The following is a 16,072-nucleotide window of genomic DNA, read 5'->3' on the forward strand; positions in this document are numbered from 1 at the left end:
TTGGTCTGACAAGACAAGGGAAATTCTGCAGTTTTCTTGTGGATTTAGCAGAGAATGCAAAGAGGGGAATTTTTACATGAGTACGACAGACTACTGTTTTTAACGTAAATTGTAGTCTCACTAATACAGGGAATATGATGTCTCAACCTTTGTTATGTATTGCTAAACTCTTGTTTTCTCCAAGCTACTCTGGCCTAGGCGGATGACTTTATTAATCAATCTGCATTAATCTAACGATCCAAGAGAGAATATATACACCCACTTAGACCTCCTGTCACTAAACATCAACCAACAACTCAGAATAGTCATATTTTCATCCTTCCCCTCCCGTTCCGTCACCCTCTGTGTTAACTAAGGTTTTTTCAATAACAGTAACTAACTGTGTTGTATGTCAAATCGATTCCCCAGACCCCATATCTGTCCAGCCTTATCATTTTCAAAGCTTATCTTAATTGGCTGCAGGGCAGGGCTGAGTTATGGCAGATTAAAATGCATGTGGACTGTCCTGTCATCTCACGCACAGAGACACACGCACACGGAGGGGCTGACTCTGTAGTAGCTCAGGGATCAGAGAGCAGCGACCCCGCAGGATGGCTCTCTTTGATGACATCACCGGCCCGGGCCCTGGGAGCATGCTGATGTTGAAGCAGGAGTTTTATGGAGGATTTATCTATCACCGTGACAACAGGGATGGGAATGAGGGGGCTGGGGGCTATGTTGACAGAGGCGGCAGGACAACTCTCTCTTTTATTATCTCTCCCACTCTCTTTCTTGATTTCCCTCTCTCTGTCTGTCAACGTCTTTTCTTTACCAATCACTCACTATCTGTTTACGTCTCTCTTTGTCTCTCCCTCCCTATGCATGCTGCCACTCATTCTCTGTCTGTCTGTCTTCCGTCTCTCTCTCTCTCACTTTCTCTCTCTCTCTCTCTCGCTCTCCCTCCTCCCTAGTGGGAGAGCAGCTGAAATTGATGGGTACAAATCCAGCAGACAGGGAAGATGATTGAATCCTAACTCGCAGTGAAGATGAAAATATTTGCTCCCCGCGCTGTGGCCTGTGGGGGCCTGGGACTGTGAAAAGCATCCAGGCGTGGCGGGGTTGTGTGTCTGCGTGCGTGTGTTTCTGTATGCTTGTGTATGGACGTATGTGTGTCTGTCCTGGTTCAATACATGCAGCCAACTCAGAGCGCCCTGGCCTGATGGAACAAGCGCCCCGACTTTGTCTTGATTGTCTCCGGGATGAGGAGGGATGAGGGGAGACGGTGGAAAAGAGTGCGAGGGAGACGGGAGGGAGGGAGAGATGAGGCTCCATCCATCACTCTCAGCTCATTCCTGTCCATCACTGTCAGTTCAGGGCCATTTTAAAACACATTCACCCAGACCATGGGCTAGTTAACACCTGACTGCCTGTCTTTCTCTCTCTCTCTCTCTCTCTCTCTCTCTCTCTCTCTCTCTCTCTCTCTCTCTCTCTCTCTCTCTCTCTCTCTCTCTCACTATATATCTGCCTCTCTTTCTCACTCTCTTTCTCCCTTCCTTCTCGCTCTCTCTCCAATTAACTCTTGCTCTCTTTCACTCTCTTTCTCACACTATCTCTCTCTATCATCTTTCTCTCTCTCACTCATCCTCTCTCTCTCTCGCCCTCCCACCATGTAGACACAGGGAACAGATACTTGAGATGGTGATTCTCTGAGGAGGTTGAGGGAGAGAACCGCTCCTGAAAGGGTGTGGGCTTACTGGGCTACATGTTGAGAACAGTGTCTCTATGACCCTCACCTCAAATCAAATTGTATTAAATCCTTTTACCCGTAAACGTCAGCTGTGGATAAACAATGAAAAGCTTACTTATGGGCTCTGCCCAATAATGCTGAGAGAAAGAGAAGAGGGAAATAATGGAAAAGTGAAACACGCAATGATAAAAGTACTAATAGATACACAATGATAAAAGTACTAATAGACACACAATGATAAAAGTACTAATAGATACACAATGATACAAGTACTAATAGATACACAATGATAAAAGTACTAATAGATACACAATGATAAAAGTACTAATAGATACACAATGATAAAAGTACTAATAGACACACAATGATAAAAGTACTAATAGATACACAATGATAAAAGTACTAATAGATACACAATGATAAAAGTACTAATAGATACACAATGATAAAAGTACTAATAGATACACAATGATAAAAGTACTAATAGATACACAATGATAAAAGTACTAATAGATACACAATGATAAAAGTACTAATAGACACACAATGATAAAAGTACTAATAGATACACAATGATAAAAGTACTAATAGATACACAATGATAAAAGTACTAATAGACACACAATGATAAAGGTACTAATAGATACACAATGATAAAAGTACTAATAGATACACAATGATAAAATTACTAATAGACACACAATGATAAAAGTACTAATAGATACACAATGATAAAAGTACTAATAGACACACAATGATAAAAGTACTAATAGATACACAATGATAAAAGTACTAATAGATACACAATGATAAAAGTACTAATAGATACACAATGATACAAGTACTAATAGATACACAATGATAAAAGTACTAATAGACACACAATGATAAAAGTACTAATAGATACACAATGATAAAAGTACTAATAGATACACAATGATAAAAGTACTAATAGATACACAATGATAAAAGTACTAATAGATACACAATGATAAAAGTACTAATAGATATACAATGATTAACGATAGCTCAGCTACATACAAGGGGTACCAGTACCGGGTCGATTTGCAGTGGAAGATATGTACATATCACTAGTGACAGACAGTAGCAACAGCGTATGTGACGATATAAAAAAAGTTTATTTAAAAAAAGGTTCAATGCTGTTTGGTTAACTATTTTGCAGTCTTATGGCTTGGGGGTAGAAGTTCAAATCTTTTCAACCTCCTGAGGGGGAAGAGATGTTGTCGTGCCCTCTTCACGACTGTGTTGGTGTGTTTGGACCACGATAGATCCCTAGTGATGTGGACACCGAGGAACTTTAAGCTCTCAACCCGCTCCACTACAGCCCCTACAATGTGATTGGGGGCGTGTGCGGCCCTCTGTTTCCTGTAGTCTTGCTGACGTTGAGCGAGAGGTTGTTGTCCTGGCACCACAATGCCAGGTCTCTGACCTCCTCCCTATAGGCTGTCTCATCGTCATCAGTGATCAGACCTACCACCGCCATGTCGTTGACAAACTTCAAACTTTTTACTGAAGCAGGCGCTAAATCAGGGTCACACAGTGATTCTTGGAAGTCTTAATGAAACAAAAGTATACACCTCACACACATGGTTATGGGCTTAAAAAAAGAAGACACCTTGTACCATGTCAGATATAAAGTTGAAATGTATTACATTTTGAGTTTGCATCCCAATGTTACACTTTATAAACATCACAGAAGACTGAAATATAACAGAAACAGCGGATTGAGTCTGTTTTTAATTTGGATAAATATGAATAACATTCCCACCCATGAGGCCAAAGAAGAAGAAGAATGACCTTTGGTCATTGACTGCAGGAAAGGTCAACTGATGGTGTTGGAGTTGTTCTCGGCCCTACGTTTCCTGTTGTCCATGATCAGCTGCCAGGTCACTGACCTCCCACCCTATAGGCTGTCTCATCATCCTCCTCATGTCGTTCTGTTGTCCATGATCAGCTGCCAGGTCACTGACCTCCCACCCTATAGGCTGTCTCATCATCCTCCTCATGTCGTTCTGTTGTCCATGATCAGCTGCCAGGTCACTGACCTCCCACCCTATAGGCTGTCTCATCATCCTCCTCATGTCGTCCGCAAACTCACAGTGGTTCTTTCTTTTAAAGTTACGAGTTAATGCCGTGACCGTTTGTGGTAGACAGTGGCATTCTGTCATTGCACCACACTATCACAAGGGGGAGTTAGAACTCTGATCTATCGGTCGTCTAAACTGTGGCGATTAAAGGAGGCGTTATCATCGTCCTGCATCACAAGAACTGTTGTTGATCCGAGAGTTAAGAGAGAACTTTGGGAAATACAATTTCACTTGACACGTGGACTGACGATTTTCAAAAAGAATAAGGCACAGCGGGCTTTTGGTTTCTCTCCCTCTAAAAACAGAAATAAATCAATTCTAAATACCTGGCTTTATAAAACAAATTAGTAAGAATGTCTCACCCCATGTTCAAGAATGGACTTTTTCCCTTCACTTTTGGTTATTTGAAACAAAATCATCTCCAAAATATTGTTATTTTTTAAACAAAGGGATTATTATTATTAGCCCTGCATTATAATGACATAAAAGCCCCTTAGATATTCTTGAAAGGTCAGATTTGCCCTAACGAAAAAAACGCGTCTTCGATATTACTTTAGAATCCTCCAATCCTCTAAATGTAATTATTGAAGGAGAGTCACGTCCTTGGCATAGAGTCAGGCGACATTGGCGGAGTTGAAGAGAGCGAGGAACGAGATGGAGTCACAATTCACGCCAGGCAATTATTTCAACTACATTTTAGTTGAAACACGTTCGATCAGGTTTAAATCAGGAGACCTTCATGTAGAGATAAAAATATATATATTTATATATATTGTTGAGTAATGTGCTGTTAAAATTGTTGTAGGTCTTATGTTTTTATTTCACCTTTATTTTACGACATAAAGGTCTACTTACTGTGCTGGTGTCTTGACCCAGTTGATTCCCCCATTTACAATGCAAACCATAACGAATTACTATGGGAATAAAAAGAAGGAAGGGGGGGAAAGTAAGGAACTTCTCTGTTGGCCCTGGAGGCCTTGTGAAAACATGTTTTCACCAGGGCTTTTAGCAGGACAATAGACACGATGTGGTCCCAAAAACACCTCTCTGACATCGGGTCCAACGGTGTGAGTTACATCTCGGTGTGAGTTATTGCCTAAATGATGCTCGGGCCGATTCCGGTGTGAGTTATCTGGCCTAAATGTATTACTTGGGTCTCGGGCCGATTCCGGTGTGAGTTATCTGGCCTAAATGTATTACTTGGGTCTCGGGCCGATTCCGGTGTGAGTTATCTGGCCTAAATGTTATCTGGCGGTGTGAGTTATCTGGCCTAAATGTATTACTTGGGTCTCGGGCCGATTCCTGTGTGAGTTATCTGGCCTGAATGTATTACTTGGGTCTCGGGCCGATTGGGGCTACTCTCTTGCAGATGATTACACGGGCTGCTTTATATAACATTTTATTATTTATTTATTTCCCCATATTTTAGCATTGTTTCTGTGATCAAAAAATGTCATTAACATTTAAATTAAGTTCTTTAAGAGTCCTGTTTAAGTAGTATTTTAGTATTTTGATACTTTTTAAAATTTCGTTATGGATCCATAATGAATTACTATGGGAATAAATATCACTGAATGACATGTGGGCAACTATTTCAGCACCATTTCGCGCTGCTCTGAGACTTTTATTTCACTGAATCTCCGTTTGGGTATTGGTTAGCCTACAATTAGGGTGTGGAAATATTAGGATTATTTTGCTCTTAGTACAGTAGCCTAGCCCCGACCGGCAGAGGTGGAAAAAGTATTAAATTGTCATACATACATAAAAGTAAAGATACATTATTATAAAATGACTCAAGTAAAATTGAAAGTAACCCAGTGAAATACTACTCAGATTTTAAATGTACTTAAGTACAGTGGTGGAAAAAGTACTCGGTCACGTTGTACAGCGCCATATTTTCCTGAGGGTTTTGTTTTTCGTTTTTCTTGGAATAGAAACACCATAGTATTAATCAAATGAATTCATCTACATTTCTTCAAATCAGTCCCATATACTAAAATTCTCTAGTACAGTCAATATTAAAAAAGATGCCCTCTGGTGGCCAAACTAGCACTTACTAGCATTAATGGCAACAATGGCTGACGCTTAAATAACGTGCCATAGAATTCTGCGGCAGCCCGCAAGATGTGCTGCAGTACGACGCAACATTTAAAAGAAGAACCATTGTAATGATGGTGTTGGAGTCGTGTGCGGCCACGCAGTCGTGGGTGAACAGGGAGTATGGGAAGGGACTAAGTGCGGGGCCCCGTGTTGAGGGTCAGCGTGGCATATGTGTTGTTGCCTACTCTCATCACCTGGGGGCGTCCCGAATGTTGACATATTATGGATGGACAGCTATTTTTTGATGCATTAATTCTGCGTGGTTACAGGGTTAAAATAGAAGCAACTCAACGTTTTGGGGAAAGTTTCAAACCAAATAATAAAAAATAAAAAATGACGTGCTATTACCATCAGGTATCATCCATATTCTCATGGCTTGCATTGTGAACTGCAGTAGCGATGTGGTCTGAGCAGAACGCTTCGGCTCCGAGCATCACGAGTTTGCGCCCAGTGCTGGGCAATCATTTTTAATTTTGGGGTTGAGTGCCAAGGAAGGCATATATCAACGATGTGTGTGTGTGTTTACTGTTACCGTGTGTGTTTGTGCGTGCATCGTGATTCGGGGGCATGCGTTCCGTTGTATTGGAGGTCAAATCAAAGGTAAGGACGGCCTCTTTCCGTGTGGGAATTATTCAAAAACATGAGTCATGCTCTTTCCCTCCGCTTTGGGTAGACGTATGCCGTGGGTAGAAGACATTCAAACAGGAGCACACACACACCACCCCAGGAAAATAACCCGGGCTCCGTGTGTCCATGTGGGAATTATTTGAAAACATGAGTCATGCTCGTTCACTTTGCTGAGAAATATGCCGTGGGTAGAAGACGTACAAACAGGAGCACGCACACACCACCCCAGGAAAACACACGGTTTTGAGGATCTGCAGTATCAGGAATAGAATAGCATGCCACTGTCTGGTGATTCATGGACCACATTCTCTCTTTATGTCCTGAGATAGACAGAGACAGGAAGGAAGAGGGGGTGTTGAAGAGACAATTATGGCAGTATCCGTGAACAATTATGTTTGTTGAAAAGGGGAAACTGAGACCTATATTCTGAGTTCCTAGGTCAAGCCATACGGTAACTATCATCTTAAAGACGGAACTTTGGCGCCTAAGTAAGTTTGGGCTGGATGTGTCAATGTGTCGTTCATACATGAATAATCTATGAACCGAAGTGCTGTCTTACCTCAATTAGCCACGAAACCCCTAGTTTGAAAGCGACTGTTTTCTCAAATCTGTGCGAATGCCATTTTCCCATTTTTCCTTCTCCTCCAGGCATGGCGAACAAACTGAACTTTGGCTTTTTGTTAGGTTCAGGCAGTATGGTTCAGGGGTGTCGTTCTCTTTGGTGCGAGTGTACATTCTAAGTTTAGGCTCAAACCAAATAATCAGCTGCTCATTTTCAGAAAAAGCTTGTCCTGGATTTGGTTAACGACACATGGTAATTTGTTCCTGCAAATCAGTTTCCCCCAAAATCTAAGGCAATCATCTCTCGTAAGATATACTGGTGCTGAGAACTACACACAAATAAAAAGTGTGACAACGAACCGCGGTCTTCTCTACCTGTTTAACCTGTTTCAGATCATTCAAATGTTGGCCTTTGCCAGAACGGCACACATCCTATCACCTGTTTCCGTAGCATGAGGCAAATTGACGTACAAGTGCACCCCCTAGACAGGATACTGGTCGGCCTCAGGGCCCAACCCTCAATCCATGCCTTAATGCTGAGTACCAAGGCAAGCAGAGAGTCTTCAGGTCCCTCTTGACTGGGGACTTAACCCTCTCTACCGATGTTCTCGTCGCGGTGAAGTTCTCATGGTTGTTTTCCGTCTCCGTTCCGTCTCGGGCGCTTCTTCTTCTCCGTCGTGGTAATGCCTCGGTTCGCTCAATGTTTTCATCATGCTGCGCCTCTCTCTTGTCTCCCAGGGAAGAGCCCGTACCTGATGTTCACCAACCGTCACGAGATCCGTCGTATTGACCTGGTGAAGAAAGACTACACCCAGGTGGTCCCCACGCTGAAGAACGCTGTGGCCCTGGATGTGGATGTCACCACCAACAAGATGTACTGGTGTGACCTCTACCACCGCAAGATCTATAGGTAACGCACACACACACACACACACACACAGTGCACATTCCAATATTAAGTACACTCACTCGAAGCTTTTATCCATCTGCTGTCTTTGTGAATCAAATGAGAGGGCGCTTATCGGCCTGACATTACAGGGTGGCCTTGCTCGTCTCTCTACTCTCTCCTCTCTCTCCTCTCTTGACTGACTGAGTGTGTACGCTGATGGCTACTGAAGGCTGCACCACACCACTCCTCCCTATGTGTACAGATAGTTGCGGGCTCATGAGTCACAGCTCTACCCGTCCAGGCCTATTTGCATTGAGAGTGCCTCATTAGTGTGCAAAAGAAAACTACTGGACATACGCACGAGCATGCAGTGCGCGTACTAGCTTCTATTTCTGTCAGAGTAAACAATGTGCTGATTGCCAGAACATTCAGAGTGAGGTGGAGGAAACCGTCCGGCTCTTCCTCCGCACTTGCTTCTGTCCCATCCACCGCTCCTCAAATCTCTCTTGTTGATGACACTGATGCCTGAAGTACACCTGGAATGGAGAGACGGATAGTGCAGGATGGGTCTGTTTGTCCTTCACACATATAGCCAGAAACACACACTGGTGTGCGTGTGCGTGTGTGTGTGTGTGTGTGTGTGTGTGTGTGTGTGTGTGTGTGTGTGTGTGTGTGTGTGTGTGTGTGTGTGTGTGTGTGTGTGTGTGTGTGTGTGTGTGTGTGTGTGTGTGTGTGTGTGTGTGTGTGTGTGTGTGTGTGACTTCCTGTATCTGTTGGTGTAACTCTAAGCCTGCCAGGTAGTGGGAAGGAGGGAGGGGCACTAAATCATCTCGGTCGGACCATATGCTGCCTCTAATTCCTCAGCCTGAATAATCCCCCCATTACTCATCACACACACTCACGCACCCACACACACCCCAGGGCCTGAGAAGGAGAGAGGACACAAATACACTCGTTTGGAATGTATATGTAGCCTTTATGTAATCCACTTCAGAAGTAGCACATTAGCACATACCAGTGCAAAGAACCCATACACCTCCTTTTGGAGTGCCACATCAAGTGCACATGCTGTAGTATCATTGTGTGAGTATCATTCCTATACACTTTTCCGCACTCTGGTCTGAAATTGCAGTGTTGTGTACCAATCCCTGCCGTGCTAATGTTAGCCACTGCCCACGCAGCTCGATACCCACTGGGAAGCTACGGATATTATAAGTTCCCCTGTTGTGTACCAGTCGTAACTTATTACGCGAGATTGGTTCTTTGGGGCGGAGTGCTGAGGTGTGTCTGTGGTGAGCCAGTGTTATCGTCCTCCCTCATTATTCTATCTCTAATTAATAGTGATTAGCGTGGTGGCGGTCTACGCAGTCGATGCAGCCCTGCTGGGACTATTACATCTCAGATCAACAATAAATAAATAAATAAACAATAGCACAGCTAATTAACGAGACAATCTACCTCCCCTGTCTGTCCCCATCCATCTCTCTCTCTCTCTCTCTCTCTCTCTCTCTCTCTCTCTCTCTCTCTCTCTCTCTCTCTCTCTCTCTCTCTCTCTCTCTCTCTCTCTCTCTCTCTCTCTCTCTCTCTCTCTCTCCTTCTTCCCCATGTGTATCTCATCAGTCTCTATCTCATCCTGCTCCTAAGTCTTCTTAGGACTCTCCCGTTTTCTTATTCTACACCGTCCTCCTCGGGTTCCAGCTTGTTGTGTTAGGGTGTAAATTGTGACATTGCGTCCCGGTAATACCAAATCGCTCCTACAGGCCTAGCCAGGTAGTGGAGGTGTAATGTTCCGCAGTAAAGCTGCTCTGTCTCCTCTCAGCTCGTCTCATTGCTGTTACTCAGACAAGTCAGACAAGAAGAGTGGCTGGCTGTTTTTGTCTACTGATCAAAGGAGATAAGCCCATCCGAACAGCTGTTTTCTGTAGGAAGTACTGATGTTGGATCTTAATTTGATCTTCAATTTGCATGAGAACGTTCCAGGAAATGTAAAACTTATAGTGTATTTGAGTTTTAAAATGGCTTCTGAAGTTTGTAATTTCCACTTATAATTGTTGTTTTCCCCTTACAAAAAATGTAGCAACCCCAACAAAAATGTCCCCTATTTATAATCCAGATTTAGCTATTCACATTTCCTGTTGCTGCCGGATTTTTTTCCTGCTGTAGCAAACTTGCTCAAATTAAGATCCTACATCTGCAGGAGGAGGGCAGAAGTTATTGAAGGTGTGTCAGTTTAAAGTGTCCCTGTCTGGGTATTACTGGCCAGTACAGTCCCTCCCCCACGGTGACAAGAGCCTATCAGAGGTTTTACTGGCCAGGATAGTCCCCCCTCATAGTGACAACAACCTATCAGAGGTACACTACATGACCAACAGTATGTGGACATCTGCTCATCAAACATCTCATTCCTAAATCATACTCATTAATATGGAGTTGGTATGGAGTTGGTCCCCCCAACAAGGGGGGACCAAGGGGGGCCGAGTTGGTCCCCCCTATAACAACCTCCACTCTTCTGGGAAGGCTTTCCACTAGATGTTGGAACATTCAGCCACACGAGCATTAGTGAGGTCGGGCACTGATGTTGTGCGATTAGGCCTGGCTCGCTGTCGTCTTTCCAATTCATCCCAAAGGTTTTCGATGGAGTTGAGGTCAGTGCTCATTGCAGGCCAGTCTAGTTCTTCCACACCGATCTCGACAAATCATTTCTGTATGGACTCCGCTTTGTGCACAGAGTAGGGCTGTCCCTGACCCCAAAGAATCTTGTTCGACCGAAAGTGGTCTGTTCTTTCGACCAATCGGTTGGTCAGGATTTTTAAACGTGTATTTTAAACAATAATTCAGGCTGGGAAGTTGACTCCATCCCAGGCGGCCCTGTTAACGCAAATCACCAGACCGCTAATTTTGTAGGCTAACCCTATTTGTTGATGTAACGGGTACTAAACTAGTTATAAATTTGGGCACTATGTTCATCTGGGAAGAAAGTTATCCACATGACAAAATACAAACATTTGGGACTGACCAACAAGTAGCCTATCTGAGTTGTCAAGGTGCTATTGCTATGGGTGCACCCTCAAAAAGTCACTAGGAATACACCAATCATAGCACATACAAATGTACAAGGCTAGACACAAAACAATTTGCCTTCACTTTTTAAAAAGAGACTGAGATATACAGAGTTAGCTCAAATGTTCAAATGATTACCTTTATATTCAAGCATCAAGCATGTCAAAAGTATCAAAAAAACTAACTTGAACATAAGCTTCAACAATGTAAGTAAGTATAATACAAAAGTTGAAAAAGCACTCCTCTACAAATAAAATGTAGGTTACAATGTTCCCTCACTGGTTTCCATTAAAACAAACAGCACAAAAATAAACACATCTAAACACTGAGTCAATGAAATTGAACATTGGCTACATAACTGCAAGTAAAATACAAATGTCCAAAAAAACATGCCTCTGTAGAAAAGCTTTAACTCACAGCAAATGTTCTCTCACCCTTGTCAGCCTGTTAGTTAACGAAGAGTCATAGCATAGCTACTTCAGAGGAACCAGGAAGTAATTACCACTAGTAAACCAGTAGGCGGCGCAGTAAACTCACTGCTCTCTGCCATCTTGTCAATGATGTCATCTTTGTCAAGTTCCATAAGAATCTCCTTCTCTGTTGACATCGAAAGGAACGCTTCAAGGTTCACTTGGGTGAGGGAGGTTCTTAGGTGGTTCCTCACGAATTTCCGGTTGGAGAAGGTCCTCTCACAAGACACCTGAGAGATGGATAGGGTGAGGAGGTTGTACTGAGACGGGAGAAGATAGCAGCATACCGGGCAGTTTTTACATGTAGAACAACTTCTGCTCACCAACTCGCACACTTTCATCAGGATCATCAAAGCCTTTCCCTGGTTCATCACTGGCGGCAGGGGGCCCTGGTGTTGTACTTCTCCAATGCTGACTGTTTCAGTCATTCCCACCATTGTACAAGGCTGATCAGTTCAGCCTGCAATGCCTCAACAGTGCGATTAGTTCATCACATTCCAGTAAGCATTTGCTGAGGTCCTTCATGGCTGTCTTTGGGAGGCCCTTTTCCCTGATCGAAGGACAATGCTTCAGATTCATACAGGAGACATCTGCACACAGCACTGCATTTGCTGCATTAACGGAGGTGAATACTTTCAACAACAGTGTCCAGTACCACATTGTCGATCTTGATTTTGTAACCCATGTCTGCATTAGCAATGGGCTCGTCTTCTACCAACTCACCTGGTTTTCTCTTCTTTTTGTTGTTGTTCTCTTCTCTGGGAGAGCAGTCTGAGCTTCGGGGTCACAGTCCTGATGCTCCTCCAGAATGCCATTGGTCCACTCAACAAAGTTGTCTGCTGCCCTCTTCACACCGTCAAAGTCTCGGTTACTTTCTCAGGTTATCCTCCGTTCCCGTCACCAAGTGCTGTTACGATATCCATGCCACTTGTTTGAAAGTATTTAGAGAGAGGGGATGTCTGCTCAAAAATGCTGAGAAAAACCCCAGCTTGGGAGAGCATCCTTGTACCCTTTAGGAGAGCATCCTTGTACCCTTTGGGAGAGCATCCCTGTACCCTTTGGGAGAGCATCCTTGTACCCTTTGGGAGAGCATCCCTGTACCCTTTGGGAGAGCATCCTTGTACCCTTTGGGAGAGCATCCCTGTACCCTTTGGGAGAGCATCCTTGTACCCTTTGGGAGAGCATCCCTGTACCCTTTGGGAGAGCATCCTTGTACCCTTTGGGAGAGCATCCCTGTACCCTTTAGGAGAGCATCCTTGTACCCTTTAGGAGAGCATCCTTGTACCCTTTAGGAGAGCATCCTTGTAACCTTTAGGAGAGCATCCTTGTACCCTTTAGGAGAGCATCCTTGTACCCTTTAGGAGAGCATCCTTGTACCCTTGGGCCTTGCTTCGCATGCCAGGTTTTATGGTCACATCCTGCTCAATTCTTTCCATAGTGATGACCACGTCCATGTAAAGTGCACGGTCAGGCTTTGCAAAACTTCCAAATACTTTCCTCAAGGCCTCGTCTTTGGCCCACCAGCGTGTTTCACCAATTACATCAAGCCGTCTGTGTCTCCTGTCTTCAATGGTTTCCCCCCCACAGCTTCATGCGCTTGTAGGAATCTCGAATGAACACTGCATTGTCATTCAGTAGTGAGAAAAGGGATTCATTTGCCACAACAACCCCAGTGGTGTCATTTAGCACAAGGTTGAGGACATGTGAGTAACACCATATGTGTACTTGGTTAGGAGACTCTCATGTGACCAATGCAGAGAAGCCCCTGTATTGTCCCTGCATATTAGCTGCTCCCGTCTGTTGCCTTACCAACACACTGTTTGATATCTATGTCCATCTTCTCAAGGGTCTGTTTCACAAGGTCCACAAAGTACTGTCCTGTCGATAACTCACAGTCAATGACCGCAATGAGTCACTCATGAGCAACGTCAGTGAACGTATCGCAGAACTACTGCACACTGGTCTTTGGGTGTTAAATCCTGTGTTGTGTCCGTTTGTATTGAGGAGATCCCTGCGTTTCTCACTTCAAAAGCAATTGTCCGCTGAATCAACATTCTGATGACTTCAATTACTTTATTTGCTGTTGTTTTGGACGTCATGGTTACCAAGTTCCCTCGTCCTTTACTCCCCATCTGCTTCTTGCTCTTCTCAATGCAATCACTAACATGCTCTTGTAGGCAGACATCATATTTGCTGAGCAACAATATAAGCTCAAGAAACTTGCTGTAACGGTTCTCTTCTGGTGAAGGAGAGTCGGACCAAAATGCAGCGTGTAGATTGCGATCCATGTTCAATGAACAAACATAAAACACGAATCAATATTAAACACTACAAAACAAAGAACGTAACGAAAACCGAAACAGCCTATACTAGTGTAAACTAACACAGAGACAGGAACAAGGACACTAAGGACAATCACCCACGAAACACACAAAGAATATGGCTGCCTAAATATGGTTCCCAATCAGAGACACCTGCCTCTGATTGAGAACCACTTCAGACAGCCATAGACTTAACTAGAACACCCCACTAAGCTACAATCCCAATACATACACACCACATACAAAAACCCATGTCACACCCTGGCCTGACCAAATAAATGAAGATAAACTTACTTCGACCAGGGGTTTGACACTTGCCATGATTGACGGCCGTGTATTCGAAGTTATATGCAGCTTTGTGTCTGTGTCCTCTGTAGCTAAGCCCACATTTACCAATAACTTTAAATTAAACATTTACCAATAACTTTAAATACATCAATTGTCTCCTCTTTCTGACCTGGTCTCATTGGACTGACATTTGCTTATCACTCAGAAGGGTGCGGATGTCTGCTTTGCTGGCTCTGAGGAAAAAGGCTTCTGCACTTTCTCTATGGGTCTTTCTTCTCTGATGTTCCTGTACTCTCTGATGGGCATGTTTCCCGGCCTGCATGCCTCCTTTGACAAATGCACTATCACTGGCTGAAGGTTTTGCGAATGCAAGACATACTGAGCAGAACAAAGGAGGGAGTTACTTATTTGTATGTCAGCCTCTCTCTCTCTCTCTCTCTCTCTCTCTCTCTCTCTCTCTCTCTCTCTCTCTCTCTCTCTCTCTCTCTCTCTCTCTCTCTCTCTCTCTCTCTCGCACTCTCTCGCACTCTCTCGCACTCTCTCTCTCTCTCTCTCTCTCTCTCTCTCTCTCTCTCTCTCTCTCTCTCTCTCTCTCTCTCTCTCTCGCACTCTCTCTCGCCGTGCGACTTGTCTAAAATGTTATCGGTAGAGAAGCAGGTAGACGGTTGCTATGTGCAACCTGATGTCATTTTAGGCGCGGGGGACACTGCAGCGTGAGAGTCGCGCCTGATGTGTCGATTCTCTCTTGACGATTCACGGCAGGCCAAAACGACCCTCAGGCTACCGGGAAATGTCCCGTTGCCCCCGGCGGCCAGTCCATGCATATGCATTGAGGTTGTCTGATGCTTTAAGCTTACGGTTTGATGAATTAAGTCAAATGCTTCACGAGGACGCCAGTGATCAAAATAAGCAGAAGTTAAAAAAAAAAAAAAAAAAAAAAAAAATGTTTTTAAATGTAAAAAAAAAAAATGTAACTATTCTCCTCCCACTCCTGCTGTCTTTCGCAGTCTGCCGTTACTCTCCTGAAGTTGCCGGTAATCGGCTACACGAGGAGTCGGCAACCTTTCTCATGTTGAATGCCCATTTATCTTAACATTTCTACCGATCCGCTCGCCGGTTATCGTTTTCATATGTACTTTTAAGGTGAAACAGTTATAATAAAGTCTTCATATCTCAAAATGATTGTCATGTGGTTAATCAAAATTCTATCTAAGTCTAAATGAAAATTATACAAATCTAAAAAAGGAATTTCTATTGCCATTGCCACCTATCAAAAATATCCTACAATAAGCCGACAAATAGAAGCCAACAAATAAAGCCAACAAATAAAGCCAACAAATAGCAGCCTGCAGGTAGAAAATATCCTGATTCAAATAACTAGCCTATAAATCACATTGGCAATATATCATATTAAATTGATCAAGTTTGGCTAGCGAACTTGCAACATTGTATGAAATATTCTGGGCCCTCAATGAAAAATAATACCAGCACCCAAAATGAGTTTCGGGAACCTATTTCAGTCCATGACGCGCTGATAAGAAGTAATCAGCATATTTTACGATGTTTCCACTGGATCAGAGACATTTTTCACTTTCACGCTGAGTGGATATCAAAAGGGAGAGAGCTGGAAAGATGTTTCAGGTAGCCTATGGGCCTACTTCTATGCGTGCGCGTTCCTTACTCATTAACACCCTAATAATGTCTTCGTATCTTACATTACTCAAATCACATGTACATACTGTTTTGAGACTAGAGGTCGACCGATTATGATGTTTCGACTTTTCCGAAACCGATTATTGGAGGACCAAAAGAAGCCGATACCGATTAATCCACCAATTTTTATATCTATTTTTGTAATAATGACAACTACAATAATACCGATTGAACACTTTTATTTTAACTTCATATAAATTTAGTCTCAA

At 43.4% G+C, this 16,072-nt stretch overlaps 1 protein-coding gene across 4 annotated transcripts in view; it reads left to right on the plus strand.

Moving 5' to 3' along the window:
- LOC124038019 (low-density lipoprotein receptor-related protein 8-like) overlaps positions 1-16,072 on the plus strand; it is a 309,270-nt gene that overhangs the window by 234,680 nt on the left and 58,518 nt on the right. For all 4 annotated transcript variants that reach the window (XM_046353379.1, XM_046353380.1, XM_046353377.1 and 1 more), the window contains exon 10: positions 7,861-8,032. In XM_046353379.1, coding sequence (XP_046209335.1) covers positions 7,861-8,032 — 172 coding nt within the window. The remainder of the gene's footprint in view (positions 1-7,860; positions 8,033-16,072) is intronic.

Source organism: Oncorhynchus gorbuscha, linkage group LG06 (assembly GCF_021184085.1).
Source record: "Oncorhynchus gorbuscha isolate QuinsamMale2020 ecotype Even-year linkage group LG06, OgorEven_v1.0, whole genome shotgun sequence".
Lineage (NCBI taxonomy): Eukaryota > Metazoa > Chordata > Actinopteri > Salmoniformes > Salmonidae > Oncorhynchus > Oncorhynchus gorbuscha.